This window comes from Pelophylax lessonae (genome assembly GCF_965119305.1).
Source record: "Pelophylax lessonae genome assembly, chromosome: 8".
Taxonomy (NCBI): domain Eukaryota; kingdom Metazoa; phylum Chordata; class Amphibia; order Anura; family Ranidae; genus Pelophylax; species Pelophylax lessonae.
Window position 1 is genome coordinate 205,118,817 of NC_138775.1, and position 26,636 is coordinate 205,145,452.

Consider the following 26,636-nt stretch of genomic DNA (forward strand, 5'->3'; position numbering starts at 1 on the left):
CAGTTAATGAAAGTTTATTAAAAAACAGAGTTTAAGATGACTTTAAAGTAGCTGTAAAGGCAGAAGGCTTTTTTTTTTTTTTGGAGTATTGCATTCTCTGCATTACAGTAGAAAACCTCTTGTGTGCAGCTCCCTTCTCCCCACTCCCCTTCTAAATATTTACCTGATCTTGATGCAGCACTTTGCACGTCTGCAGCGTCTCTCTCTCTCTCCCCTCAATGGACATAGAGGCAGCAGTGGGAGCCATTGGTTCTTGCTGCTGTCAAAGAATGTAAGGAGGGAGTGGGGGCAGGGTTGAGCTACGCTCTGCGTGTCAATGGAAACACAAGAGGTTGGCTCAGGATCCAGCTCCCACGAGCGCCCATATAGCAAGTGACTTGCTATGGCTGCACTTTTTTTGGGGGGGGGGGGGGGAGGTGGAGACAGAGCACCAGCGGTAGACCCCAGAAGAGGAGGATTGGGGCTGCTCTGTGCAAAACCATTACACAGAGCAGGTGTGTATAATATGTTTATTTAAAAAAAAAAAAAAAAATTACCTTTAGGGCTCTTAGGGCAAATCATCCTATTTTTTTGCGGATGATTTGCGGACATAATGTAAGTCAATGGCATTGCGGATGTCGGCGGAATACCATCCGCTGACATCCGATTTTCTTCCTTTCAGTTCTGTTCCGTTTTTTGGAACGGAACAGAACCCTATTTTTCCTCCGTTCAAAAAACGGAAAGGAAGGAAAAATCGGATGTCAGCGGTGTCATCCGCTGACACCCGCAATCCCCATAGACATACATTATGTCCGCATATCATCCGCAAACGGATGGGATGATATGCGGACATACGGAGCGGATGACACAAGTGTCATCCGCTCCGTGAAAAAAAAAAAAAAAAAGTGCCGGAGCGGATCGCAATGCGGTCCGCTCCGTGTGAAAGAGCCCTTTACGATCACTTTAAATATCCTATTAGCAAGTTTGTTTTATCAAAACCGGTGTCCCCACTGAAGATTTCCCCTCTATTCCTGATCCAGAGACCTGTAAAATTTCCCAGTTCCCACCACCCTTCTATCCCAGTGATAATCTATCTCCTCTATAGGAACAAAGAAAGCAGTAAATAGACCATAAAGCTAAAAAGACTAGACACTTCAATATAAAATTGTTGTACAGACTTGACAAATATAGCTGTATATCAATGAATTTAAAGTTCTTAACCACTTGCCGACCGCCGCACGCCGATCTACGTCGGCGGTCAGCCCCTCACAGGCAAAGTGACGTAGGGCTACGTCACTAGCTTGTGAGGGTCTAGGGAGCGAGCGCGCGCCCCCCGCGCGTGTGACCGGCGGACCCGATGTCCGCCGGCCACTCTGCGATCGGCGGGGGAGAGGGAGAAAGTCAGGCAGCTTGTGTAAACAAGCTGCCTGTCATTCTCCCCTCTGTATGAGAGCTGATCATATGGATCTACTATGTAGATCCGTTGATCACTCTGCATACAGCTGAAGCCACAGCCAATCACAGTAAGAATCACGCCCCTAGGGACACACACAGCCCCTCCCTCTCAAATAAAGTTAACCCCTTCACTACCAGTGTATTTTTACAGTAACAGTGCATATGTATAGCACTGATTACTGTAGAAATGTCACTGGTAACCCCAAAAGTGTCAAAAATGTCAGTCAAGGGTCCGATCTGTCCGCCGCAATGTCGCAGTACCGCAAAAAAAAAAAAAAAAAAAAAAAACGCAGATCGCCGCCATTACGCGTTAAAAAAAAAAAAAAAACAACAAAAATGACAAAAATCTTTCCCTTAGTCAGTAAACGCAATAACTTTTGCGCAAACCAATCAAAATACGCTTTTTGCGATTTTTTTTACCAAACATAGGTAGCATAAAACAAATTGGCCGAAAATGTTAAAAAATTTTGATTTTTACATTTTTTTTGGGGGGAATTTCATATAAAAAAAAAAAAGGGAAAAATATTGCTATTTTTGCAAAATTGACGCTCTTTTTTTGTTTATAGCGCGTGATCAAAAAATCGCACAGGTGATCAAATACCGCCAAAAGAAAGCTCTGTTTGTGGGAAAAAAAAGGACGCCAAATTCGTTTAGGTACAGCGTCGCACGACCGCGCAATTGTCCGTTAAAGTCACGCAGTGCCGAATCGCAAAATACCCCCTGGTCGTTTAGCAGCCAAATCCTCTGGGGCTTAAGTGGTTAAATTGGCCATACAGCAATTTTCATGCAATATAAGCTATTTTCAGCCAGCTTTAAAGTGGCTCTGAACTTAAAACTTTTTTTTTACCTTGATGCATTCCCTGCAATAAAGTGGTTTTAATGGTTAAAGGTTTTTTACCTTCATGCATTCTATGCTGCAGCCGCTGTCTCTCCTCACTGGAACGAATGATATTTTCTCCTGCTGCTGTCAAATCCTGTGACATGGGAGCGAGGGGGGCTGAATCCCGCTGTCTGCATCAATGGACGCAGCAGCGGGACTCGGGAGCGAGCACACATGGGTGCCCTCATTTAAAACAGCTTTCCGTGGGGGCAACCGATAAAGAGGAGGAGCCTTGAGCGCCAGCAGGGCATCCCAGGCGAAAAAATGCCGGGGCTGCTCTGTGCAAAATGATATAGGGAGTTAACTATATGCACATTTGTTATTTTTATTAAAAAAAAAAAAAAACTAAACACAAGGGTTTACAATCCCTTTAGTCCCGGTTCACATATATGCAATGCTGGAACCCTCCGAATCCACTGCGTGTTCCCACATCGCATTCAACTCGCAGGCAGTTCACACAGCCATATGTGAATTGCTGAGGGTGTCAATACAAAGTTAACGACACCCCCCAGATCAGTTCACATATCGCAGTGCGAACTGTCAGTTCGGACATGAATCGGATCACATAGGTGTGGACACCCATGCAATCCGATTCTGCTGCAGACCCAAAAAGGGTCTGGTGCGAGTTGTGTCTGAGGGTGTTTTCACACTTGGTGCGATCGCCTTGCTTGAACCCGAGTTCGATTGCTCCCCCTGCCCCTGAAGGACAGTGTTCACATTTTATTTTTGTATCCGAACCGCGGTACACTTGTGTCATTAAGCTGCAGCCGGCATGTACTCATGTTGCTTGGCAACCACTGTAAACGAGAAGGTGCCAAAATGGATAGAATAGCTCGCTTTGGTACGATTGCGTTGTTAGAGATCTTGCGTTCTTCCATCTTCCGTTTGAGGATGCCCCACAGATGCTCAATAGGGTTTAGGTTTAGAAACATGCTTGGCCAGTCCATCACCTTTACCCTTAGCTTCTTTAGCAAGGCAGTAGTCATCTTGGAGGTGTGTTTGGGGTCATTCTGTTGGCATTCTGCCCTGCAGCCCAGTCTCCGAAGGAGGGGGATTATGCTCAGCTTTAGTATGGTACAGTACAGGTTGGCATTCATGGTTCCTTCAATGAACTGTAGCTCTCCAATGCCGGCAGCACTCATGCAGCCCCAGACCATGACACTCCCACCACCATGCTTGACTGTAGGCAAGACACACTTGTCTTTGTACTCCTCACCTGGTTACCGCCACACACGCTTGACACCATCTGAACCAAATAAGTTTATCTTGGTCTCATCAGACCACAAGACATGGTTCCAGTAATCCATGCCCTTAGGCTGCTCATCTTCAGCAAACCGTTTGCGGGCTTTCTTGTGCATCATTGCTCACTTCTACCCACACTAACAACTAGCGGCAGTCAATCCCAGACTAATATAGAAAACCAGGAAAAAATCCCCAGGAGGGATCTTTCCATTAAGAGCGGGGAAAGGGGATGTTTGAGATGCCTAAGAGTGTCTAGACCCGTAATTAATTTATAAAGCAAATAAGGATATAAAAAGTAAAAAAGAAGTTTTGCCTTTATTTAAAAAATTTCATAGATTCTAATATATGGAATTTAAAAATAATCACAAGAATATAACATACATTGTATAAGAAAAAACACAACAATGCACAAAGGAGCATATACCAAATGCAACGTGATGCAAGGTAACAAGGGGGGAAACACCGTAGTCATGGATGCCGACCAATAGAGAACTGTTTAAAGATCCTGAATAGTCAGGAATGGTAATGCCCCATCACCACTTCTATAAGAAATTCTATAAAATTGTGGACATGGGCCCCTTTCAAAGAATAACTTCCAGGAGCACTTATGACTTCATATATATAAAATCGGCATCCTAGACTACCGGTGTTTTATGCACTTCCCAAGGTACACAAGTCCCTCTCAGACCCCACAGGCAGACCCATCATTTCTGGTAACTCAGGCACTTCTGAAAACGCAAGCGTTTTCGTTGACTCATTTCTCCGTCCCTTTGTCACAGGGCTACCATCCTATGTCAAGGATACAGGCTATTTTTTGTCTTCCATAGACGGCATCTACATCTTTAGGGATACCCCAGGGCTTGACAAATTTTCCTGAAATCTAGGAGCCAGCTAAAAAAGTTAGGAGCCAGTTTTTTTTTTTTTTTTTTAAACTAACAACCAAGCTTTATTTAATAAAACGGATACTAAATTTACACATAAATACGACTAGAACCCCACTCTCCTCTAGCGCAATTGGATGAAAACAGACTGTCTCTTTACATCCGATGCCATCTGATCCGATCCACGGGATGGATAGAAAATAGAACCACCATCCGTCTGCTTTTGGAGGACAGGATCAGATGGCGGCAGATTACTGCTCCATTGAGGAGAATGAAGGGTCCGATCAGGTCTGCCTGAAAAACTGACAGGCGGACCTGATCAGACAGCCCGTGTGAAAGGGGCCTTCGGCTGTGGCATGGCGATGAGGAAAAAAAAAAAAAAGATATAGATATATAATTATTATTATTATTTTTTTAATAATAATAATTGGAAAAAAATATATATTTTTTATTTTTTTTAATAATTAAAAAGAAAAAAATATTATTTAGTTTTTACATTTAAAAAATAAATTAAATTAATAATAAATAACCACACTCCCTGTCAAAGGTAACTAACTGGACAGGGAGATGGTAATGCATTGTGAACAATCAGGCAGTGGAAACAGTCATTACAACAGTCATTACTCCCAACCACCACAAGAGGGCGCCAGTTCCCCATTGGAAGCCTCTCATCTCAAGTAGGCCGAAAATCCAGGGCCTCAATTTTCGGACGGCCCGGAAGTCCGTGCACTCCGTGCGCGGAAGTCCATGCAAAAATGACAGGACACCTTCTGCAGGGCACCCCAGGCGCCAGGTCGCTAATTCTAGTCGCAAATGCGACCTGGCGCCCGGGTTTTGTCGAGGCCTGGGATACCCTATTGGTGACCTTTGATGTGGAGGCACTGTACTCTTCCAATTCCCCACTCTAAAGGCCTTGAAGTGATTCAAGCCTTTTTTTTTTCACAAAGTTTGGCACATTCAAGGGAAGAGTTCCAATTTGCCCTTGATATTTTGGAATACATCTTGCATTACCATGTTTTTCCTTTGACCGTTCCCACTTCCTCCAGGTACAAGGCGTAGCGATGGGGACTTGTTGTGCCCCATCCTACACCAATTTGTACCTGGGGGAGTGGGAACGGTCTCTCCTCCATTCGGATGAGTTTTCTCAATTTTCTAAACATTTTCTTTTGTGGCTACGCTACATAGATGATGTGTTCATCTTATGGGATGGCCTTCCATCCCTTTTACAACAATGCCTTGCTGCCATGAACATTAACCAGCATAATTTGTCTTTCACTATGACCTATAGATAGTCATGACCTATTGTCGTGGATTCAAAGCAACAGTGCAATGGTGGTGTCACCCTCCGTGCTCCTGTATATATGAGGTAGGCAATACAAACTCACCAGATGTTGTTGACCCCCAATGTCATACGGCAAGTGGGTCAAATGAGCTTGTGTGGTGAGTATCCAGCGGGGTCCCAGCCATCCGTGCTCAGATGGTCCTGGATCCTATTGGTTGTAAAAAAATATCGCACTCCTCATGGTGTAGTATAAAACTCCATGTTTTTATTTTTAAATATATACAGGAGCACAGAGGGTGACACCACCATTGCACTGTTGCTTTGAATCCAACACCAATATTGAAACCAGAACAGTCACTTTGAACTATTATTATTTCTTGGAATATATGGACACTATTTCTCTGCACTGAGCACTTTTTCTTTGTCTCATTGGACTCTTTTAAGGAATTTTTATCACTGTATATTTATTTACAAAATGCATTGATTATTTTATCTGCAACAATTGGAATAAGCATAGCTGATGCACTTTAAATTTGGTTAAGCAAACACATTAGATTTGGTGTGTGCACGTTTATGGTCTATGACTGGAAAGCCATATTTTAGCACAGTATACGCACAATATATATATATATAATAATTGTATGTGGTTTATACAAGCACATGGGAAAAATATATAGGTGGTACCAGATACCCCCTATATCTTGGCACATGCTGTAGGTAACAATCATCATACTACCTAGTACCATATGTACATTTTTTAGGGCTATTGGCATTAGCAACCCCTAAAATACAGGTAGACTCATTGTTGTCAATACCAATATATTTTGATATCCACACACCACCCTAAACAGCAAATTCTTTTTCCCATACACCCTGCTACAAGTTATGCGCTGTTGATGTAATATTTAATATTACATAAATTCCCAACTTTCCACCCATAGAGGTTTATCACAGCAGCAACCCATTTTCTCTAACACACAAAAAAATTGGCGCGAGTGCTTTTCATTTCTATTGCTTCCAATGTGCCTGCACACACAGGTGTGTAAACAGGTGCTGCGTTTTCATGGGAAATAAAAAAAAAAAAAAGAATAAATCTGCGTTTCCAGTCAGTCTTTTGTGCCGGTAGTTGCAAATGTGCTCAAATGAATGCAATTACACGCATATGAGCACAAATATTTATGCATTTTCCCTAGGAATATATTGTGCGTGCAAATACATGAAATTATGTCCAAAAAACAAACATCAGTACTGTGTGCAAGATGCCGTAACGTTACCAAAAATAAATAGAAGGACAAACCTAAACCAATTCAACGATTATAAAATCAAGCAGGCCCCCAGTACTAAATAGTTGATGATAGATCTACAGTAGATTGTATAATCAGATTGCATAGTGTATAGTCAGCCTTAAAGCAGAACTAAACCCATTGATTTAGGCCCCTTTGACACATGTAGGACCTGAAAGTCACGCAATTTAAAGCAATGCCTGTGTAATCTTGAGGTCTATGGACCTCAAGTCGCATCAAATTTGCACCAAAGTAGTGCAGGGGCTATTCTGAAGTCACACAGATATACAGTAGTACCTACTGGAAATGAGGTACGGCTCATCGTGCGACTTTGCAGTCCCAAGTCACAGGACAGGTTTCACAAGTGTGAAAGGGGCCTTAACGGATTAAAAAAAAAAAAAAACACTGTTCGATTCACAACATGCTGGGACTAACTGTCACATTTTCTTGTGTTCTCAAACAAACTGTCAACCCATCAAATGGCCGATGTCATAACTGATCACATGTGCAGCACCATGGCAGTAACAGATCAAACAGAGACTAAGATGGCAGCTTCCTTGGCTGAAAAGGATAGGAGGGTTTAGTTCCGCTTTAAGGTAGAACATCATTTTCATTTCTGCATTTTAAAAGATAGATCCCTAATAAAGATCAAAGTAAAAGAAGATGAAAATCAATCAAAATTTTCAAACAGCTCAAAACGCAGAACAGAGATGTGATGTGACAAAAAAGCAATCAAGATCAGGAACATTTCCTCAACATGACAGTCAGAAGAGCAGAGATACGAGGAGCATCATAAATGTTTTATAGAGACTTCAATAATGGTGTGCTGGGAGTGAGAACATCATCTCATACATTGTGTACAGCTCTGTATAGAATATTACATGGTGATCTGGATCTGCCGGGGACGTCAAGATTCCAAACGCACATCCCCTGCACTCAGGACTATCGGCAATGTATCAGTACATAAGATTTGCCTATGATTCCAGGATCAGATCTCAATCTTCAGGTATGTATGACACTTTTTATAAGGGGGGAGGGGACAGATTTAGGAGTAGTTACGGTTATCCTGGAACGGCACTTTAAATCATTATTGGCACTATGGATGATCAGAGATCAGCAATGTATACAGGAGTTAGATCTATTGGGGACTTTACGATTCCGGAGTCAGATCTCCTCCATGACATTTAGGTCTATGGCACTTGTTTGGCATAATGGATTACTGGCAGAATGGGGGATCTGGGATCAGTAATGTATCAGTATATAGGAGTTAGATCTATTGAGGACTTTACGATTCCGGAGTCAGATCTCCTCCATGACATTTAGGTATATGGCACTTGTTTGGCATAATGGATTACTGGCAGAATGGGGGATCTGGGATCAGTAATGTATCAGTATATAGGAGTTAGATCTATTGGGGACTTTACGATTCCGGAGTCAGATCTCCTCCATGACATTTAGGTCTATGGCACTTGTTTGGCATAATGGATTACTGGCAGAATGGGGGATCTGGGATCAGTAATGTATCAGTATATAGGAGTTAGATCTATTGGGGACTTTACGATTCCGGAGTCAGATCTCCTCCATGACATTTAGGTCTATGGCACTTGTTTGGCATAATGGATTACTGGTAGAATGGGGGATCTGGGATCAGTAATGTATCAGTATATAGGAGTTAGATCTATTGGGGACTTTACGATTCCGGAGTCAGATCTCCTCCATGACATTTAGGTCTATGGCACTTGTTTGGCATAATGGATTACTGGTAGAATGGGGGATCTGGGATCAGTAATGTATCAGTATATAGGAGTTAGATCTATTGGGGACTTTACAATTCCGGAGTCAGATCTCCTCCATGACATTCATGTCTATGGCACTTGTTTGGTATAATGGATTACTGGCAGTATGGGAGTTCTCCTTGGGACTTAATATTGTTAGGATTTCAGGGTCAGATTTTCTGCACCTGGGTCTATGACACCTAATTAGTATAATTACCTGATTGAGTATTGGCACTACATATGATCTGGGAGCTGTAATGTATCAGTATACAAAATCTGGTTCTGTTGTGATCTTTTTGATTCCAGGGTTAAAATTTCCTCCTGCACTCAGGTCCATGACACTTATTTAATATAATTAGATGAATATTGGCACCAACGTATCAGTATATAGCAGTTGGATCGATTTGGGACTTAAAGGGGAATTCCAGTCAAAAATGAAATTTTTCCTATTAATAGTATGTAAAATATCTTTATCTTTGATATTATTCTTTCTCTAGCTAGCTGCTTGTGTAGCTTAGAAAGTCTTATCTAAGCTGAACAATCAACTTCTTCCTGTTCTTCACAGACAACCTTATCTCCCTTTATCTGAATTCTGCCTCATTTCCTGAAAACGTTGTTCCCTCTTGCACTGTCATGCCTACTATTCATTACAACCGCCCCTGCCCTGCCCAGCCCCACCCCTCCTAGATGACACCTGAAATATCACTCACTGTGTGCTCTATGCACGCTAAATCAGGCAGCAGAGTCTTTGTTGCCATGGAAATGAGGCCACCATACAGCGTCATTTCCCTTTACTGTATGTGCCCATAAGCCGGAAGTGACGTCAGGCCGGTACTTCACTTCCGGAAATTAAATTCACTTTGGAACATGCCCAGCAGCTGTGGAGCAATGGCATGCCCAGCTGCTATAAACGACCAAGGGAGTTGTGGAATGAAAATCACGTGACCGGAGCAATTTTGATCAAATAAGGTACAAAGAGAGATTTTTAATTGATTTAAAAATACAGATCAATTTTAAAAGCACATGACATGTCAGTAATGAGTTTTACTGTGCTTGCTCGTACTATTTTGTTTCCAGGGTCAGATCAGTCTATGACGCTTATTTAGGGTCATTGATTATTGGCACTATGGGTTATCTGGGATCTGCATTGGATCATTATATAGGAGTTAGATCTGTTGTGGATTTTATGATTCCAGGGTCAGATCTCCTAACACTCCTCTCTGACCTCTTTTTTTTATTATTGGCACTATGGATAATTTGGGAATGGCGATGTATCAGTATATAGGAGATGGATCCTTATTGGATCTGACCATAGATCGCTATGATTCCAGGGTCAGGTCTGTCTAACAATTATTAGCACTATACATGATCTGGGATTTATAATGTATGAATATACAGGAGTTGGATCTGTTGAAGATTATGATTCCATGGAGAGATCTCCTACACTTAGGTCTATGACACGTATTTATTATTAGTGGCCCTATGATCTGTGATTGGTAATGTATCAGTATAAAGGAGTTGGATGTGTTGGAGTCTTCATGATTCCAGGGTAAATTTCCTACATTGAAATATAAAACATTATTAATCGTTTATTGGCACTATGAATGATCTGGGATCAGTAATGTCTCAGTGTAAAGGAGGTCTCTTACATCCAGGTCTATGACACTCATTTATTACAGGCACTATTATAATCAGTGGGATTCGTAATGTGTCGGTATCAAGCAGCTGGATCTAGTGGGGACTAGGATTTCAGGGTGAGATGTCCTGCCCTCAGGTTTCTTTAGGACACTCATTTACAGTATTATTACTATAAGTGATCTAGGATTGTCTCGGAATCTAGGAGTTGGAACTTTATGGGGACTGTATGATTCTAGGTCAGATCCCCTGCACTCAGGTCTGTGACAATTCTTAAATATTTGATGGTGATCATTTTGAGTGATCTGGGATTGGTAATGTCTCACTATCTAGGAGTTGGATCTGTTGGGGACTGGAAGAGTTCAGGGTCAGATCTCCAGTCCCCAGGTCGCTCTATGACACATATTCATTATTAACTGATTATCTTCATGTAATGTGATCTGGGATCAGCAATGTCTCAATATATAAGAGTTGAATCTTTAAGGGATCTTTGTACTTCCAGGTCAGATCTCTATGACACTCAAGTGTGTGACATTTATTAATGGCACTATGGGCGATGTGGGATCAGTAATTTATCGGTATATACGAGTTGGATGTTCATGGGGATTTCATGGTCAGATCTCCGCTATGACACTTTATTCATTTATTATGATCACTATGGGGATCTGAAATCAGTAATGACTCAGTATGCATGAGTTGGATCTTTATTGGGTCCTGGTGATTCCAGGGTCAGATCTCTGCCATGGTCAGATCTCCGCCATGACACTTTATTAATATTAATGTATTATGGCGACTAAGGGTAATCTGGGATGGGTAACATCTCAGTAAACAGGAGTTGGAGATTTATGGGATTCTGATGATTACAGGGTGAGCTCAGGTGTGTGTCAATTTTTTAAAATGGGGACTGTGGGTGATCTGCGATCGGTAATGTCTAATTATACAGGAGTATGGATGTTCATGGGGATTTCAGAATTCCAGGGTCAGATCACCTCTGTGACATTTAGTAATGGCATTATGGGTGATCTCTGATGGGTAAGGTCTCATTATATAAGAGTGAGATGTTTATGGGGCCCTGGTGATTCCTCCCTGATCTCGGCTATGACACTTTATTATTAATAATGTATTCTAGTGACGAGTGATCTGAGATGGGTAATGTCTCAGTACGGAGGAGGATGGATGTTTATGGGGTCCTGATGATTGCAGGGTGGTCCCAGGTGTGTGACACTTCTTTATAATGGTCATTATGGGTGATCTGTGATGGGTAATGTATCAGTATACAGGAGTTAGAGGTTTATGGGGTGCTGATGATTCCAGGGTCAGATCTTCTATACGACACTGTTATTATAAATGTATAATGGTGACTATGGGTGATCTGTGATGGGTAATGTGTCAGTATGGAGGAGTTGGATGTGTATGGGGTCCTGATGATTGTGTGTGACACTTCTATATATATAATGGTGACTATGGGTGATCTGGGATGGGTAATATCTCAGTATAGAGGAGTTGGATGTGTATAGGGTCCTGATGATTACAGGGTCAGATCTTCAATATTACACTTTATTATTATTAACGTATTATGGTGACTATGTGTGACCTGAGATGGGTAATGTCTCAGTATGGAGGATTTGGAGTCCTCATGATTGTGTGTGACACTTCTATATATAATGGTGACTATAGGTGATCTGAGATGGGTAATATCTCAGTATGGAGGAGTTGGATGTGTATTGGGTCCTGATGATTGCTGGGTGATCACAGGTGTGTGACACTTCTTTATAATGGTGACTATGGGTGATCTGGGATGGGAAATGTCTCAGTATGGAGGAGTTGGATTTGTATGTGTTCCTGATGATTCCAGGGTCAGATCTTCAATATGACACTATATTATTATTATTATTAATGCATTATGGTGACTATGTATGATCTGATAGGGGTAAGGTCTCAGTATGGAGGACTTGGAGGTTTATGAGGTCCTGATGATTGTGTGTGACACTTCTATATATAATGGTGACTATAGGTGATCAGGGATGAATTATGTCTCAGTATGGAGGAGTTGGATGTGTATGGGGTCCTGATGATTGCAGGGTGATCTCAGGTGTGTGACACTTCTATATAGAATGGTGACTATGGGTGATCTGTGATGTATCAGTAGATTGGATGTGTATGGGGTCCTTATGATTGCAGGGTGATCTCAGGTATGTGACACTTCTATATATAATGGTGACTATGGGTGATCAGGGATGAATTATGTCTCAGTATGGAGGAGTTGGAGGTGTATGGGATCCTGATGATTGCAGGGTGATCCCAGGTGTGTGACACTTCTATATATAATGGTGACTATGGATGATCTGTGATGTATCAGTAGATTGGATGTGTATGGGATCCTGATGATTGCAGGGTGATCCCAGGTGTGTGACACTTCTATATATAATGGTGACTATGGATGATCTGTGATGTATCAGTAGATTGGATGTGTATGGGGTCCTGATGGTTGCAGGGTGATCTCAGGTATGTGACACTTCTATATATAATGGTCACTATGGGTGATCTGTGATGTATCAGTAGATTGGATGTGTATGGGATCCTCCATGTGTGTCGGGTCCCTGTGATCCGTCATGTACATCATCTCGGGCAGGGTGGAGAGGAGTTGTTGCTGTCTGGGAATGTCAGTCGCTCATCCTCCTCTCCTCTCCTCCAGCCACACCGCCGCCGCCTCCCCTCCCCCTCCGGGCCAGCCGCTTACCGAGCTTTCCCCGGGAATCCTCCAGCTTCTGGATCTGGTTCTCCAGGAAGAGCATCGCGACCCCGAAGGTCAGCACCGCCAACAGCTGCAACTTGGGCGGCATCATAATCCTGAGCAGCCCCATTCAACCTGATCTATGGCGACATAACGCGGGCATCCGGATCTGTGAGGACGGGCCACGCGACTAACACACGCCCTCCAGACTCGTTCCGCGGAGCCGGAGAGAAGGAGGAAGGTACCGCGATGTGCTGCGGCTTCAGCGTGATCACCTCCCAGCGCACACTGACTCTCCGCCGCTCCTCCAGCTCTAGCCGCAGCAGCAGCGCCAACCCACTGCGTGCTACGTCAGGTTTCCACGCCCTCTACGCCTGACGCGTAGCGTCTTCCGCCCGTCTACGGGTTACCTGGCAACCGGCTTCAGCTACTTCCCACTATCCTATTGGCTACTAGGCTTTTGGCTGAAAGTACCTAAAATTTAGCTGTCTACTCAGGTGCCTGAAAAAGTTGTGAGCAGAAGCTTTGAAACAAAATAAAACACCTACATTGTCTTAGTGGTTTACATGCATAGCTTGACCGATTTACCTGATAGAAATGCATTTCTGTATTGTACATCATTTACAATAACTAGAATGTGCACGTTTGCTGTGTATTTTAGTTGTCTGCTGCAGTGATACAACGAATGTGTGGATAAAGGAAGAAACAGGGCTGAGGTTTCTTCGACAATGAAATGTTAGCTTTTTCCGGCAGTTATATAGACAGCCGCCGGGGTCCTTGCAGTCTGTAGTGCCGGGAGGGAAGATGGTGGCGGAGCGGTTGTTGCTGTGTGTGGTCGCAGCATTGCAGGCGGTAAGTGGGATTCAGACAGCTATACGCCTAGCAGCCTGGCGGTGTCTGTGTGTGTTCAGGCCGGGGAAGGGGAGCGCGGTGGTGTGGAGGGAATGTGGCGGCTCCCCGGAGCTCAGTACATACGGGTGACGTGGCTTTAGGCTGCTTCCTGTTAGGTGAATCTTCTTCACACACTCACAAGTGAAAGTACAACTCAGCCGGAATACACAGGCCTCATACACTCTCCTATATACACCTTGTCTGTACACCCCCTATGTATGTACAACGGTGTGATTTGTCGCTCTATGAATCTTGTATATTATTAGTATATGGCTTACATTTTTATTGTTTTGGATATGTAAACCCTAAAGCTTTATTCACATCCAGTTTGTGTTTTTTTTTTTTTTTTCCTTGTAACTGTGCTCTACACACACACCCAGCATTTACCAAGTTTCCAGTATGCATGATTTTTTTTTTTTTTTTTTAACCGCGCATTTGTGCATCTTTGCTTGTGGCAAAACACATATTTGCAGCGCCATTACCAATGAATGACACTGCAAGTGCAATGCATATTTATCTGCGCTTTCTGGAAATACTTGTCTCTGCGTACATTCCTGGAACCCACAGATTTAGTTGGGGATTTAAGCCGGGTACACACAGGCCCAAATGTCAGGAGACGTTTGCTTGTAACAAAAAAAAATAAAATAATGGGGGACACATGGCCCCTGTATATGTCGGTGTGTATGTAACTAACGGATTCCCGATCAGTGCTCTCAGCCAATGGCCGAGAGGAAATCCAGCATCCCACTGACTCCCGATCAGCGCTCTGTCAATGGCCGAGAGGAAAACCAGCATCCAACTCCCTTCCAGTCAGCGATTTCAGCCAATAACCGTGAGGCAAACCAGCATCCAACCTACTCCCAATCAGCCCTCGCAGCCAATGGCTGAGAGGAAAACCAGCATCCAACCGATTACCGATCAGCACTCTCAGTCAATGGCCGAGAGGAAAACCAGCATCCAACTGACTCCCGATCAGAGCTCTCAGCCAATGGCCGAGAGGAAAACCAGCATCCAACCCACTCCTGATCAGCGCGCTCAGCCAATGGCTGAGAGGAAAACCAGCATCCAACTCCCTTCCAGTCAGCGCTCTCAGCCAATGACCGTGAGGAAAACCAGCATCCAACCTACTCCCGATAAGCACTCTCAGCCAATGGCCAAGAGGAAAACCAGCATCCAACCCACTCCCGATCAGCGCTCTCAGCCAATGGCTGAGAGGAGAACCAGCATCCCACGACTCCTTATCAGCACTCTGTCAATGGCCGAGACCACTAATTAGTGTTCCTGCAGCGGGCATCCCCCCTATCAGAACACAATAGCTCAGTGGGGGAGATCGCTGTACTAACCTCACATAGTTTGTATAGCGGCGGTGACCAGAGCTGACTTTTTTTTTTTTTCCGCTTAACTCCCACTAAGTGTTTACGAGGATTTAGGCTCCTTCCCATCTGTGTGTTCTAATGCATATTTTTTTCGCATGACAGGAAAGGGTAGCCTGTTCACTTGAATGGACTGCCTTGCACACGCCTAACAAAGCTCCCTCACCTTTTTGGGCAGTGAGCTCTGGGCAATTTGGAGCATTTGTGACAAAATGTGTGTTTGGGGCGCCGTTAACAAATAGTGTTTGCAAAGTGTGGTGTTTATTTATACAAAAAAGTTATACCTAAGGCCTCTTTCACTCTTATGTGACTTGTCCTGCGACTTGGGACTGTGAAAGTCGTTTGATGAGTCGTACCCCATGACTTCCAATGGGTACTGTTCATATCTGTGCGACTTCAGTGTAGGCCCTGCACTATTTTGGCCTGACTTTGATGCGACTTGAGGTCCATAGACCACAGGTATTGCCTCAAGTCACGTGACCTTTAGGTTGCACAAGTGTGAAAGGGGCCTGAATGGATACTAAAGGCTCGGCTTAAAAAAAAAAAAGTGTGTGTCTCTATCCCTCAAATGTGTCATACTTGCCTGCTCTGTTGTTGTTGCTGAGTTTGCATGTTCAACCCCCCCCCCCCCCCAAATTGTCTGACATCACTGCTAGCAAGGAGATGAGAAATGAATTAGGTGTGAGTGACTGCTCTCCTCTCTGGCAGCAGGGACACTCTGGAGCCTTTCTCTGTCATTCATTGCAGCAGGGGGAGGGGAGCCTCTCAGCAAAAGGTCCCATGTGTGCTTTTCAGCTTGTATGGGGGGGAGGGGAGTTGATGGTAGATCTAAAGGAAATTGTACAATCAGATTGTAGTGTATGGAGAACTTCACAGAACCCAGGGTGTACTTCTCCTGTTTTCAATACTACAGCTCTATCCACACAGGCTTTTATCTCCTCTCTCACTTCCTGCACATGCCAAATGAATGATCTATACAAGATTAAAGTTAAGGTAGGGGGGAAAAAATCACTGCCTGTGTATTTAGTGAGAAGGGTGATCACTGACTGCATTTCATTTAAAAATACATCCACCCAGAAATGGGCGGTGGCTGTGAGGCTGCACACTGAAAGAATTCAGTGTGTTTCTGCACCTGGTATTTGCATACAGCCCTGTCCAGCATCTTGTACAAATCCATAACAGGCTGGCCGATGCCATGGCTGTACGCACATCTGAGAAGTTACTTGCATATAGGGATGTAAGAGCGGCCCGGGATGCAGACAGTTGGTGCCCAGGACCACTCATCTGCCCCTGTATGTATGGGTCCACTCAGATGTGCAGAGGCTGCTGACTGTGTCTATATGAGAATACTGCAGTGCCATCAAAGAAATATGCTGTGTTCTGTCAGGGTACAGCCCTTTGTGCCCATGTGATTGGACCTTTATAGAACATTATCTTTCATAAGTTTACTGGCTCTCATTTGTGGCATTGAGTGAAATACATTTAGCGGAGTCTTTTTCCAATGAGACCATAGAATAGTGGTCTTTAGCTTAAATGGCACACACATAGAGCAATAAGCTATATGTCATTTTTGTAAAAAAAATTCCATCCACACTCCTTTTTGTATATGTATTGTTTTTTTATATAAAGTCATTTGTGTTGGTCTAGTGCCACTTGAATTGCAGTTACAGACCCTGTCTTAGCTTCTGATGATCTAATAAAGTTATGTTTTATATCGGAGATATGCAAACTGTGGCCCTCCAGCTGTTGCAAAACTACAAAAGTCCCCTCATACCTCTGGGTGTCATGCTTGTGGCTTTCAGAGTCTTGCTATGCCTTATGGGATTTATAGTTCTGCAACATCTGGAGGGCCACAGTTTGCTAACCATATAAAACAGGGATATGCAATCTTGAAATGCGGATCATCCTACTTTTAGCCAGCCATTTATTTACTAAATTCCAATGTCCTAATCTTTGTGCATCAGATGAGTGTAAAAAGATCACTTAGTGAATAGAGGTGTAAAAAGATCACTTAGTGAATAGAGGTGTAAAAAGATCACTTAGTGAATAGAGGTAGCAGACTGAAACCACAAGTTTGCCAATAAATCATTGGCAGGGTATTAAAACCTGCCAAACTTCTCAAGGTGCCAGTATTTTACATTTGTAATTGGATTACTCCATTATGAAAGGATGGATGTGTTTTGGTTTTGAGCAATAGTAATCAGCAAGTTTTTCTATCCTGGCCGATGGCATTAGGAAAGATGGTCATTCGGGGCAGTTGGACTGCTACGTGGACATTAGATCATTGTCTAATCTGGGCAAAAATGTCCAAATTAGGAAATGTATCCAAGGCCTCTATACACCCCAATATAAACATTATAAAAATCTGGGAGCTAATGTTGCTATCCTCTCCTGAAAATAGTAGTTGCTTGGCTGTTATAATCACCTTTATGATTACGGTAGTTTGAAATGCCTACCTGGAACATATGCAAATCAGGAAAAGCCAGACATTATCTACATATTTGTTCTGGGTCAGGAGTTTGAACAGTTGACACAGAATGGCCAGCATGAAAGCCAGCCAACTAGCATTTTAAGATGGAGTGGCTAAGCAATGGCAGCCTGTGTGTTTTCTCTCAGTGTTCTGTTTGCTGAACTAGCTTGATTATAGCAGATGGGTGACCAACCAATGCTGGCCCATATAGCTAACTTCAAAATCCCTGGTACACATTTTGAAGCCCACTGTGCTGCCTATGCAAATTTGCCTTTCTTGAACGATTAGATTCTGCCTTTATCTCACATTCTAGCAAGATGTCTGGAATTGCCATTGGGGAGATGCCAGTGTTCAACTTTCATAAAGTGTGAATTTGCCTTGTCAATATTTGGTTTTGTGGTGCACTGGAGTCCTGACTTAGCCAATACTATCCCCTTGTTTTAGCTGGTCTCCTGTCCTGAGGACAGTTTGAATATGTAGCGTCATTAAATGTATTCCTTGCTGGAATAGAATGCTTTATATTGTGAAAGTGAGCTATAGCTTAAAGCGGTTGTGACCCTAAAAAAAAAAAAAAAAAAAATCTGGTTCCTTTAAAGCAGGGGTCTTCAAACTATGGCCCTCCAGTTGTTCAGGAACTGCAATTCCCATCATGCCAAGCCATGTCTGTGAATGTCAGAGTTTTACAATGCCTTATGGGATGTGTAGTTCCGCAACAGCTGGAGGGCCATAGTTTGAGGATCCCTGCTTTAAAGCATGATAAATGGGAGGGTGCGGAGCTTGCTGGGACCCTTGAATGGCCACTTGATCGCAGAGCTCCGGTGTCAGCGAGAACCCAGCGGCTTCTAGTGGCGTGACAGGGCTCTTTAACAACACCCCACAGCAGCGTTTTACATCCTACTTACCTGGAGATTATGTCAAGGAAGAAGAGGGCAGCCGCCCTATGAAGCTGACGGCATTCTTCCACCAGGGGCATAGGAAAGATGGTGTCGGCGGCTTTTCCACCCCAGCTCCTTCACAGCAGAAGCCCCAGCGTGTCAACACACAAAGAACCAGTCCTCCCAAGAGCCTTCAGTCTTCTCCCTCCACACTAACTTCTGGAAGTCCAGAGAAGACCAGCTTCAGTATGGAAGCATCGGATTCCATCCATGAGGTGAGCGCTGTACATGAGTCAGAGGATGACACCAGACAGCTCCCAGACTCAATCTCTTCGCCGCTAACAACCAGCCAGACATGGACACTGTTCTTAAAGATAAGCTGGTCTCTGAGAAGCTCCCTACAATCTGACATGATATCTTGTGTCCAAAAATTCAGCACCTGGGCTACAATCAGTTTCAGCCAGAAACTAAAATGGGAGAATATGCCACTACAATCAATGATATTATAGATGCCCATGATGGTAAAGAAGAAGAATTGGATAAGATCAAGGCTAAATTGGCTGATATGGAGGACAGGTCACAAAGGAATAATGTAAAGATTAGGGGGGGATCCCCAAATCAGTTCAGCAGCATGACCTTCGTAAATATGTCACTCAATTTTCACAGCATTTATGCCTGACCTCTCAGGCTTAGACCAGACAGTGGACCGAATACACTGCTTACCCAAGCCGTCCTATCTCGCAATATACCCAGAGATGTCCGTCCTTGGATTGCATTTCTACCACAGTGTTTAATAACGGTATCGAGGAATAGGGGAACAAATTCCAGCCCCTTACATGAATCTCCTCCAATTTTATGCTGACCTGTCACAATTCACGCTCCAGAAGAGTAGGAACATAAACTCCATTACGAAAACTCGTATGCCTCATACACAGGATTAGATAATCGGACAACTTATCTTTTGCATTTTGTTGCATGATACTAGTATCGAATTCAACAATGCGTACTAAACCTATGATTAAACCTTTTTTTTTTTTTTTTTTTTTTTCATACGATTCTGGAAAAGCTTCTTAGCTGCGTAGCTACGTATCGAATAGTGCAAAACAAAAACAATGGCAGGCAGGCTTTTTTTAGGGTTATTTAGTGTTTCGGATCATGCGTGGTCTTTGTCTATTGATTTTTAGTGGAGGCACACTGTACTGATTAAACGATTGTCGTTCGCTAGGCTATCATACGACAAAAGTTTTTGTATTTTGTCCCTTCGGATTTTGTTGGACGAAATGTCGTGAGCGGCTGTCAAAAGCGGTGTACTAACGATCAAATTATCATGCGATCAATTTGAAAGTTATTTATTATTTTTTTCTCCGTACGATTGTGTGTATGAGGCTTTAAGAACCACAAGCTCTGCTACAAATAGTGGGGTTTCAGACGAAGCTTGCTGTAACTAAAGACAGATCTGAACATGTCATTCAGTGGAGAAAGGTATGACCCTTCTAAAAACATAAGGCATCATACCAGAGGCCTCAATTCCAGAACACCACACTGCAAGCCCTACATGGGTGGATCCTGAATGGCACACAGTTACTGCTAAAAACGCACGCTCACACATGTGACCCTGCCGACAAACGTCTTTTTCCTGTTTAAAAATCTCGCAAAGGCAAATTCCCTTTGGGCCAAACTTTTTTTCCGCCTCTTTATTTTAGTAGCAATGTGCTACACCCAAGCACCATTTTTCAACATAATTGTGTGGCTGACCGCCACAGTTATTTTATGTTACTGTTCGTTTAAGCTGTTTGTTCTTCATTTTAGTCCGATGCTTTTAGATCTATATGCATACTTAGAAACAGCAAAAGGATGGGCTCTCGTAGCACAAACCGCAATGTCCTCATCTGTGCTGCAACACTAAGGATTGGTTGTCTCCACAAAGTGCTGATAATGTACTCTACACTGTCCAACACCACTTTCTTAACACCCCCCCCCCAAAATGGCAGTAAAATTTCTCACTGTCCACTAAAAAGGCCTTAACCATCCTGCAAAACACAGGACCTCTGGAAAGAGTCTCTACAACAGGGTTGTGACATACTTTGTGTTCAGGAGATGCATTTTGATAGTCGTGCACCTCCCAGATGTACTCACCCTAAGTTCCAATTTATATACACGGCAAATGCAGACACGAAAAGTAAGGGGATGCTGGTTGCAGTGAGAGACTCTGATGCATTTAAACTCCACAAGGAGCTGGAAGACCCTCAAGGCCGCTACCTGATCCTGGTCTGCGATATCAACTCTACCACTTATACTGTAGCCAACATTTTGTGCTCCCAGTGTACACCAGGTTTGTTTCTTACACAAAGTTATGAAGCAGATTCTTCAATACAGCAAGGTCTTCTGCTAATTTGGTGAGACTTTGACCTAACCCCAAACCTGGTCATGGACTCTACCTCAAAATCTCTAAAAGGCCTCTTCCATCACTACACTCGTTCCTTCAAAATTACGATCTATATGATGTCTAAACACCAGCGAAAGACTATTTGATTTTTTTTCTTCAAGTCCTAAATCATACAGTAGAATTGACTTATGTGCATTCCGAGCAACAAACGGGTCCGATAACGATAAGCAGTTGGACTCCAAAAACCCCAAAAGAATTGACTTATTTCTTGTAGACAAATGGTTATTGTTTAAGTGTAAATCCTCTGTGATTAATGCAATTACATGGTCGGATCATGCTTTGGTGAGACTTGAGATAGAAGATTCTGCGGTGATCAGCCCCACTTTTATATGGCTATCCAACCCAAGGCTTTTCCAAGATGCTTCATACAAGTCTAAAATTGAGTGACATCTGCTGGAATTTTTCGAGTCCAACCGCTTATCGGTATCTGACCCGTTTGTTGCTTGGAATGCACACAAGGCGTTTGATAGGCATTCCTATTCAACAATGGGCGAGGGTCACGAGGAGGAGGAGGAGGCAGCAGCAAATTCTGGATCTTATCTCTAAAATCAACACTAGGAAATCCAAACAAAAAAACAATCCTCCCAGCTATTGGAGCAATTAACAAAAAACTCGTAACGAACTTCGACTACTCCTGGAGGATTTTGAAAGGGCCTCCAGGAGACCTAAAATGACATATTATGCGACTGGTAACAAAGCAGGGAAAATACTTGCCAACAGACTTGTAGGACACAGATCTAAAACACAGACACTGTATAGACTTCACCCTAAAAACCAAACAAAATGATTCCATCCACAAGCAATAGCAGATGCTTCAGTCAATATTGTAGCTCGTTATATAATCTTAAAGATGACCCCCAATACTCCACAACCTACACCAGAAATCGTTAAGGAACTTTTAAAATCTGATGCTGACGCCACACAGCGTTTGATAAATATTATACATCTAGCCAGCAGGAATAAAACGCCTTCTCTGCTCCTGGATCTGGACACAGAGAAGGCGTTTGATAGAATACACTGGGAATTCCTCGCCCAGGTGCTCTCAAGCTTTGGATTCACAGGCCTGGTTTAGGCCCCTTTCACACAGTCCGTCCGTCGGACGGACTCTGTTTATCTCAGCGGGGGATCGATCCGCCGATCCCCCCACTGAGCAGGAGGATGACAGCTGTTCTCCGCGCTGTGTGCGGAGACACAGCTGTCAGTTCCCCATACATCTCTATGGGGGAATCTGATTGGAACGGACCGTCGATCCGATCTGATCCGCTGAAAGGTTTGGAAAATAGGGTTTCCATCTGTCAAGATTTGACGGATCGGATGTCAGCGGACATGTCTCCGCTGACATCTGATGCCCCATAGGGATGCATGGGGGGACCGTTCAGATCCACCAAAAAAAATGGACAGGTGGATCTGAACGGTCCGCCTGTGTGAAAGAGCCCTTACACAGCCATAATGGCATTTATATATACAAGCCCATCTGCCCAAGTGTACTTCTCTGGAGCATTATCAACTCCCTTCGAGATATCTAATGGTACACATCAAGGATGTCCCCCTTCCTCCTTTCATTTTTAACTTTACTGATGGAACCTTTAGCCATGTACATACGTTCACACCCCCAAATATCTAGCTTAACTATAGAGAACACTCATACTCTCAGGCTATTCGCTGATGCTAACTGACGTGGAGACCTCCCTGGCTTCAGTCCATTCAGCACTGAACAAATTTTATAAAGTAAATGAAACTAAGTCCTACCTGCTGAACCTAGGTATTCCACCTGCCATCAAACGGAACCTAGAACATAGCTTCCCCTACGTGTGGAAAGGAAAGGGAATTCATTATTTGGACAATACTCTTAACTCCTAACCCTGCAGATCCTAGAAAAGCAAATTGCATCCCCTTTCTGGACTCATTTAGTTCCAAATTGGATAAACTAGCTCGAGTTGAACTATCATGGTCAGGTCGCTTAGCGGCCTTCAAAATGTAAATACTACCACAGCTATTTTATCTGTTAACGCTACCTATCCCACTACCCAAATTTTAATTTAACAAGTTACAATCCATACTGAACAGATGCCTATGGCAAGGCAAGAAGGCCAATTGCACGTTCAGTAAACTGATCAAAAATAGAAAAGCAGGGGGAGTGAGCCATGCCCACCTACAGGACTATTATTACGCAACTCTTCTAGCACAGTTAAAGAATTGGACAATTCCTGATCCAGCTCCCTTTGGGTAGAATTACACCAAACTCAGGTCCCAGGGGAAATCTATATTCCTTTCTGATATCACCCCACACCAAGACCTTAGATACTAAACTAGCCCCGCCCATTTTAGCATCCATCTGCTCCTGGGTTCACTTGTGCAAAACCCAACAACAAGGGAGAAGGTGAAGCCTTTGAGGTTCCCTATTTCCACACTGCAACTTCTAATACCAGACCTCCAACCTCTTAAGTTGGATTGATAAAGATATCTACCATCCTAAAGACCTAATGGTTGGCCCAACGCCTAAAACATTCAGAACATAGTAGCTGGAATACAACCTTTACCCTAATGAGCTGTATAAATATGCTCAGCCCATTTAATGGGGACAAATAAACTACCAGACCTCCAATGACACAACCAAAGATATTTCACTCCTATACTCGAGTTTACAGGAGAAGAATAGGTTTGTTAAATCCCCTTCAATTAATGCATGAGGAAAGTATACCCCGCAGAACAATGGGTAAAAGCCATGAGTACCACTTATCTATCCACCAAAAGAGCAAACCTCTGGGAGATATATCAAAACATTTTTACGTTGGTATTTGACTTGTAAAAAATGAAGAGAGAGAACACCGCTCAGGCTAGTCAAAGTTCACGATTCAAGGGGGGTGCTGAACCTCGGCTCGCCACCAGGAGAAGCATGAAAGAAGAAAATGGTTGCACACAACCACGGAATCCAATGAGGAAAAGCTCTTTATTCACATAAGTGGTGCAAGGAACAGCTGGGTAGGACAGTGGACCCGTTTCACACGACTGCTACGTGCTTGTTCACTACCAATTTGACTCCTTACTGCCTATCAAGATTGTTTCCAAATACTCCTCTCCATTGTTGGAGGATGTGCAGTGATTTAGGAACCACAATTCCTATTTTGTGCTCCTGTCCAAAACTTCATACTTTTTGGGTGCGAATAACTAAAATTGCAGGAGTGAACCTAGAACTAACTCTTGGAATGGCGATTCTCTCCCTAGAGTTGCGGTCTATTCCTCTATCGCACAGAACTACAATCTCACATCTATTACTGGCAGCACGCTTAACCATACTCAGACATTGGAAAGATCCAAAACCCCCAGAGGTTGCAGAAGTTATTCAAACAGCCCACACCCATGGTGCATATGAGATTCTCTTCTCATCCAGTGTGGGGAACTAGGAAACCCTAGATCTATGGAGACCATGGATTGATGACTTTATGCTGTGTGAAACTTTAGCTATTTCATATGTTTACTTTTAATTTTTTTGCTTCACTTTTATATTATACTGACAATATCTGTAGGGAGGATGATACACCTTGCCCGTTCCAACATGAAACGATAAATAATGTTCAACTATGTTATTATTAATCTGACTGGTACTGTTACATTTGTTTTTTTTTCCTTTTCTTGTAACACACCCTCTTATTTCTTTGACTTGTATGTCCTATGTTGCTTTGAAATTTTAAAATTCAATAAAAATGTATTGAAACTAAGTCTCGGTTCACACTTGTGCGATGCGGGAAGGCTGCAAATTCACAGCATGTTCCCGCATAGCACCCGCACATCTGGCAGTTCACACTGCCATATGCGATACGCAGGGGGTGTCAATGAAATGTTAACGACACCCCCAGTTTGATCGCATATCACAGTTCGCACAGAATCGGATCGCACAAGTGTGAACCACTGTGCGATCTGATCCTGATGCGGCTGCAAAAAAAAGGGTCGTGTGAGTTTGGTGCGGATACAGTGCGAATTCAGCCATACAAGTGTATGGCTGAATTCGCATCCGCACATCCGATCGCATGTAATGAAGGAGCAGTGCGCTCCCAATTACATGCGATCGCCGCACTCGCAAGAGTGTGAACCGGCCCTTAAGCATGATAAACGTGCTCCTGCAGTGTCTTTTTTTTTTTTTTAACCACTTGCCTACTGGGCACCTAAACCCCCTTCCTGCCCAGGCCAATTCTCAGCTTTCAGCGCTGTAGCGCTTTGAATGACAATTGTGCGGTCATGCAACACTGTACCCAAATGACATTTTTATCTTTTTTTTGGTTTTTTTTTTTCAAACCAATTCTTTTGGTGGTAATTTATTCACCACTGGGGTTTATTTATTTTTTTATTATATATGTAGCACCCTACAGGTAGGTGCTAGGTAAAATATAGTGTGCTTTGTCTGCATAACAGCAGAGCCATGATTTCTTTTGGTCAGGTAGGTTGTCATGGCTCCCATTTGTGTCTGCCGAGAGGGTAGTCTCCCCACTAGCCCTGTGAGTCTTTTCATTGGGCAGTGGAGGAAGCCCAATCGGAGACACATTCAGGCTTGTAACTACCCTAGAAGGCAGATTCTGCTGCAGAGAATTCTGGGAGTGGGTATAAGTTTGAGGGCAGTGCATGACTCATTGTCTTTGGCGGGAAGCAGAGTCCCAGGAGGGGGAGTACGGCTGTCTTTTTTCCTGTCAGAGAGGAAGTGGATGTCTCGGGTTGCTGCCTGAGAGTCCAGAGGGTGCTGAGTTGAGCTGAATGGGATCCGGTGTGCCGAGAACCAGCAGAGAGAGAGGGGTCCAGTCCCAGGAAAGCCTACAAAGGTCGTGAGTACTGTGGATTGCCCCTGGGGTCTGCCCTAGTGTCAGGGGCCCACTCCGGAGGAGGTTCTGGGGATCCAAGTGTCAGCTAGCTGTAAAGGGGGTGCCTGGTCAGAGGACCCTGAAGTTATAGGGGTTGCCTGGTCAGAGGACCCTGAAGTTATAGGGGGTGCCTGGTCAGAGGACCCGGAAGTGTTAAAGGGTGCGCCTGCAGTTTGGGCCCTGAAGAGTCAGTGTACAGTGTGGAGTGCACCAGTTGAGAGTTGAAGCAGCACAGGAATTTACAAAGAGCCAGCACAGGGCTGGAGGGAGCTATTCAGTGACTTTTGAGCAAAGCAGTGTCCGGAGTCTAGTATTCTACAGTCCTGGATCTTCTGAATTAAAGTCCAGGTTCCAGCACAGTTTTCAGTGTTAGTGTATTCAAGCGTAAGGAAGCATTGGCTAGCGTCGGCTGGCGTCAAGACAGCGCTAATAGGCATTTCTTGCTAAGAGGCATTTCTTGCCAAAAGAGTCCCAAAAGTGTACCTAGTTGAGCCAGAGGAGTGCCCCACTCGTTCCCTTCTTCCATCCCCCTAAATACAATAAAACAACCAAACCAAAGATGCCGGAATTGTCAATGTTTCAGTT

At 43.5% G+C, this 26,636-nt stretch overlaps 2 protein-coding genes across 3 annotated transcripts in view; one reads left to right on the top strand and one right to left on the bottom strand.

Annotated features, from left to right (window-relative positions):
- The window catches only part of HS2ST1 (heparan sulfate 2-O-sulfotransferase 1), a 282,142-nt gene extending 268,643 nt beyond the window's left edge, over nt 1-13,499 (bottom strand). Inside the window, exon 1 of the mRNA XM_082265932.1 lies at nt 13,153-13,499. Within this exon, the coding sequence (XP_082122058.1) occupies nt 13,153-13,276 (124 nt within the window). The 5' untranslated portion in view covers nt 13,277-13,499. The remainder of the gene's footprint in view (nt 1-13,152) is intronic.
- A 380-nt stretch (nt 13,500-13,879) lies between these two features.
- SELENOF (selenoprotein F) overlaps nt 13,880-26,636 on the top strand; it is a 37,264-nt gene continuing 24,507 nt past the window's right edge. Inside the window, exon 1 of one of the 2 annotated variants that reach the window (XM_082265727.1) lies at nt 13,880-13,998. In XM_082265727.1, the coding sequence (XP_082121853.1) occupies nt 13,951-13,998 (48 nt within the window). In that variant the 5' untranslated portion in view covers nt 13,880-13,950. The remainder of the gene's footprint in view (nt 13,999-26,636) is intronic. The other variant, XM_082265728.1, reaches the window with a different exon arrangement.